The 4,245-nt window shown below is 43.4% G+C and overlaps 1 protein-coding gene across 1 annotated transcript; it reads left to right on the top strand.

The window, feature by feature from the left end:
• The first annotated feature begins 1,987 nt into the window (after positions 1 to 1,987).
• Positions 1,988 to 3,211, top strand: LOC108565577. The gene is made up of 2 exons (XM_017925115.1): positions 1,988 to 2,304; positions 2,753 to 3,211. The coding sequence occupies exon 2, from the start codon at positions 2,801 to 2,803 to the stop codon at positions 3,209 to 3,211; it is 411 nt and encodes a 136-aa protein (XP_017780604.1). The 5' UTR covers positions 1,988 to 2,304; positions 2,753 to 2,800.
• The last annotated feature ends 1,034 nt before the right edge of the window (positions 3,212 to 4,245 follow it).

Here is a 4,245-nt window from a genome sequence, read left to right on the forward strand (position 1 = left end):
GTAAAATTTCCTGTTTATGTTAAACGTAAAACTTATATTGTATGTGAAATTTGGAAAAGTATATTCCATTTGTTAAATCCTTAATATTACTCAACGGTTTAAGTGTGCAAAATCCGGTTTTTTCCCTATCTCGTAATTTACTTAACATACTTAACATTCTACCATATATGAGGACATACTCGCCGACCGAATATTTTTGTTACCTAACCTAATCTTCAGGAAGAATTACTCTAAGTAATTACACGCCGAATGATTTTTCTTTTTAACAAATATCTAAGAGATGTTACTCTTAGGCATAGGTTTCTCAAACTAAGTTCCGCGAAACGTTAGTAAATAAATAAAAGTAAGTAAATAAATAATTAATGTTTTTAAAATTTTTTTAAAATCTTATTGATTATGTATTATTACCTACCACAATGTATGAAATCTCTATACATTCACCAAAAATCCAGCTTTCATATGCATCTTCTGAATCCATTATATCTATTATAGTTATCGATAAAATAAATAAAATGTGAAAACACTTCTTTTTCAAGCGTAAATTGTGCATTTTGTCAACTTTAGACGCGAATTATTTCCAAATGGATGGAACCACAGCTAAGATCAAGCTTTCATGCGCATTTTATGAATCTATTTTATCTATTATAAAATGTGAAAATATTTCTTTTTCAAGCGTTAATTTTTTGTTGCCTTGCTCTAGGCACTGTAGTATACCGCGAAAGATTCCAGGTGTACCGCGAACATTTTTAAAGTATAGGTGGTAAATTTGACCGTAGGATTTTATTTTCTCTCCAAGAGAAATTACTCTTAGTTCATGACCACCGATTATTCCTTCTGTACTTTATATTCATACGTTATTTTACAACTAGTTTATTTATTACATACGGTTATTCTATTCGAATGGACTTTTTTTAACAAAGGATCAAGCCGCACGGGTAAAAATAAATATCTCGTTTTTAAATATCTTGTTTTTACTCGCATTTCATAGCTTTTGTTTCAGTCAACTTAGTGTTTGACTGTTCTTTCACCTTTCACATCTTTAACACTATGAGCAATAATGATCTAATATATTATTAACAGATATTTACTACGCCATAAATGAAAGATCTGTGAACCAAGAACATTCTACTAACTTATTTGTAAATAAAAGATGTATATATGTTATTAAATGTATCTACCATAGTTACAGGGACCTACTATTTAATCACCATGGACTAAGCCTTTTAGGGGTGCCCAAGTTCATCTGAAGCAGCGAAGCAGTAAAGTCAAGTGAAAACTCATCTACTCCCATCCATCCAGGACGGTCATCCATCCTGATGGAGGAAGAAAATCAAAAGCGCCCAGAGCGCAACAACGGGACCACCCTCATCTCAAAGGAAAAAGAGCCAAAGAATAGGGTCGTTATAATGAACCCCAACTCCTCAAGAGACACCACCCCAGCAGGAAGCGACTACGACTCGGCCGTGCCTTCCACCTCAACCGCCAGCCAGTACCTTAAGGAACCTGCCAATTCGTTAAAAGGCGAAAAGAGAAAAACCAGGAAAACAATCAAAACAAGGTCAGATTCACCCGACTTACCCTCATACAGGTTTCAAAGTTCGTGAAACATGTGACTCCTAAGAAGTTATATTCCAAAGCGGTCTCTGTGCCATCATCGCCCGTAAAATCGGGGTGATCCCCGAATTCTACGGCTCAACGCAGGACACGCACGCAACAGTGGCGCATAGGACTGCCAGCGGAATACCTCACTCCCAGCCCACTCATCAAACTTCTTAAAACCTTCGAGTTCAAAATGAATTTTTCCAAGGACACCGAAGGATCACTTCCAGGAAAACCAACCAACCAACAACACTGATTAGAGTACTCTCCACCTCCGAGAAGGTCATCGCCGAGCTGATAGAGTCATCATGATCCTTGGAGAAGTCCTGCGCGCTGAGGCTTCTCATCCTCCACCTGACCAACCCCTTCAATGCAGTCGGTGCCTAAACTTCCACGGAACAACGACTCCATGCGCTAGGAAAGTCGCCTGCGGACTCCGGCGAGCACCCCACGAACAAATGTAAACAAGACGAGAAAACTCCGGTGAAGTGCGTTAATTGCAACGGCAACCATGTAGCCTTCAGCTGCAGTTGTCCAAAGAGACCAAAGGCTCCTTTTGCTTCGGAAGTGATCGCCCCCATCAGAATCATTGATCCACTAACCCAATCCAAGTACAAGATATCATCCGATGCGTCACCGTCATCTTCCCAGAAGCACGTGCGCGAGTTCGTAGTGAGTTTCCTCCAGTGGTGTTCCGGTCTCTAGGTATGAAAATGAAATTTATTCATTCAAACCAACAACACTTCGCGTTCGATACCATCGATCCGATCCCTCTTCTACTCTTTCCCCCCCTCAGTGAATGGTAGACACTTTCAATAATATAGCATCTAAAAATGTGCGAGGACGACAAAACAAAAAAGAACTAATAAACAATCTCATATTCATAGAGACTCTAAGCACCACATACAAACAAGTGAAAGTGCCCAGCTTCCGCGTCTACTCCAAACACTGCAGAAACAACTCAGGGGGGTGGCTCTTGCTATCAATCATAGAATTTCTTCACGTCAGCTCGAACTCAATACCCTTTCCAAACGTCGTCGCGGCCACGGTCGTATAGCATGGAAGGATAATAGACATTTACAACATATATAATAGACCCCAAGAACAATTTTCTTCGAAACGGTGGCACAAAACTCATCCTCTATATTTCTAGGCGATCTCAACCAATCTCAACGCACGTCGCACGGACTTCGGAGACCACATGACCAACACCAACAGCAAGGTCCTTAATAGGGCCCTGGAGGTCTTCTCTATAACCCGGCTAGAATTAAAGGATCCAACCTTTATCAACCACACCGGCAACTCAATAAGCGACCTCATTATCATCACGGACGACTTGGTAGACGAGTTCCAATCGGTCGCAATCATCGGACCATCAATCGCAAGCGATCACCTACCTGTAGTGGGAGTAGCCTCCGCTTCTATGCTCACGCATCGCCGGAGATCGGTCATGCACGCTGTGGCCATCATCAATGCGATGCTACGTCTCCAAAAGGCATGGAAGAAAGCGGACATAATCCTCATTCCAAAAACTGCAACGAGCGCCACTTTTCCCAGAATTACCATCCCATCAGCCTGCTACCGGGTATTGGGAAGGTTGCTGAAAAGGTGATCCTTCGAAGACTTAAGGACTTTGGAGCTCAGCAACAGATCATACTCGATTAGCAGTTCGGCTTCAGGGACGGTCACTCTTCTTCAGACCAGTTGCTGCGTGTTGTTGAACGCATCACGCAGGGGATCAACTGGAAGAAGCACACAGGCGGGGTTTTCCTTGACAAAATGAATACGAACAGCTTCCCAGCTGGGTTGATTGAATTGATTAAATCATATCGTGATCACCGAACGTTTAGCGTGAAGCTGAGAGAACCAGCTGGTGTGCTAACAGTTTTTGGTGAAGAGGTTCAGTGGAAGCCTTCAGCCAAATATCTGGGGGTTACCCTTGATAAAGGACTACGCTTTAAGCAGCATATAGAGACGGCCAGGAACAAAGCCTGTGGTACCATCAGATTACTCTATCCCCTAACTAACAGGAGGAGCTGCCTAAATATCCAAAGCAAGTTTCCTGCATGGGCCATGCAGCGCACACTCACTTGCACAAGCTGCAAGTGATCCAGAATAAGACTGAGAACCATCTACAATGCTCCCTGGTACGTCAGGAATAAGCAGCTGCACCGTGATACATGAAGAAGACAGCGGAGAAGGCCTTTGCCAGAGCCGAGACCCACACAAATCCTCTCCTGCGGAAGGCCATTGATTACGATCCGGGTGATCACCATACCCACAAAAGGCCAAGAATGTCAAGCACTGCCTCTTTTTCCATAACCAAGATTCCAGATGTACCAAAAGTCAAGCCTTGTGCTCTGGACTTCATCCCATCAGCCTCTGCCGATTGAATCAGGGAACGGAGATGAAATGCGCAAACTGCGGAAGAAGTCATCCGGCGTTCAGTTTTAGCTGCCCCAGTCGTCCGAAGGCGCCAGTTGTCCCAGAAATGGCTGCTCCTCTCAAGCTCACCAGCAGACCGGCAGACAGCAGAGTGGAATGGATCAGCGCTCTCCTGAACTGCTTTCCGGAGGCGATTTTCCACTCTACCGGCAGAAGGATGTACATCTCGTCAAGTGGCCAGTCCTTCCACATCGTCCTGGA

The sequence above is a fragment of the Nicrophorus vespilloides genome, unplaced genomic scaffold, assembly GCF_001412225.1.
Source record: "Nicrophorus vespilloides isolate i.1.1-1 unplaced genomic scaffold, Nicve_v1.0, whole genome shotgun sequence".
Taxonomy (NCBI): Eukaryota; Metazoa; Arthropoda; class Insecta; order Coleoptera; family Silphidae; genus Nicrophorus; species Nicrophorus vespilloides.

Bases quoted from the DNA above. Each gene is read 5' to 3' on its own strand.
- LOC108565577 (XM_017925115.1), top strand. From the start codon at position 2,801: ATGACCAACACCAACAGCAAGGTCCTTAATAGGGCCCTGGAGGTCTTC.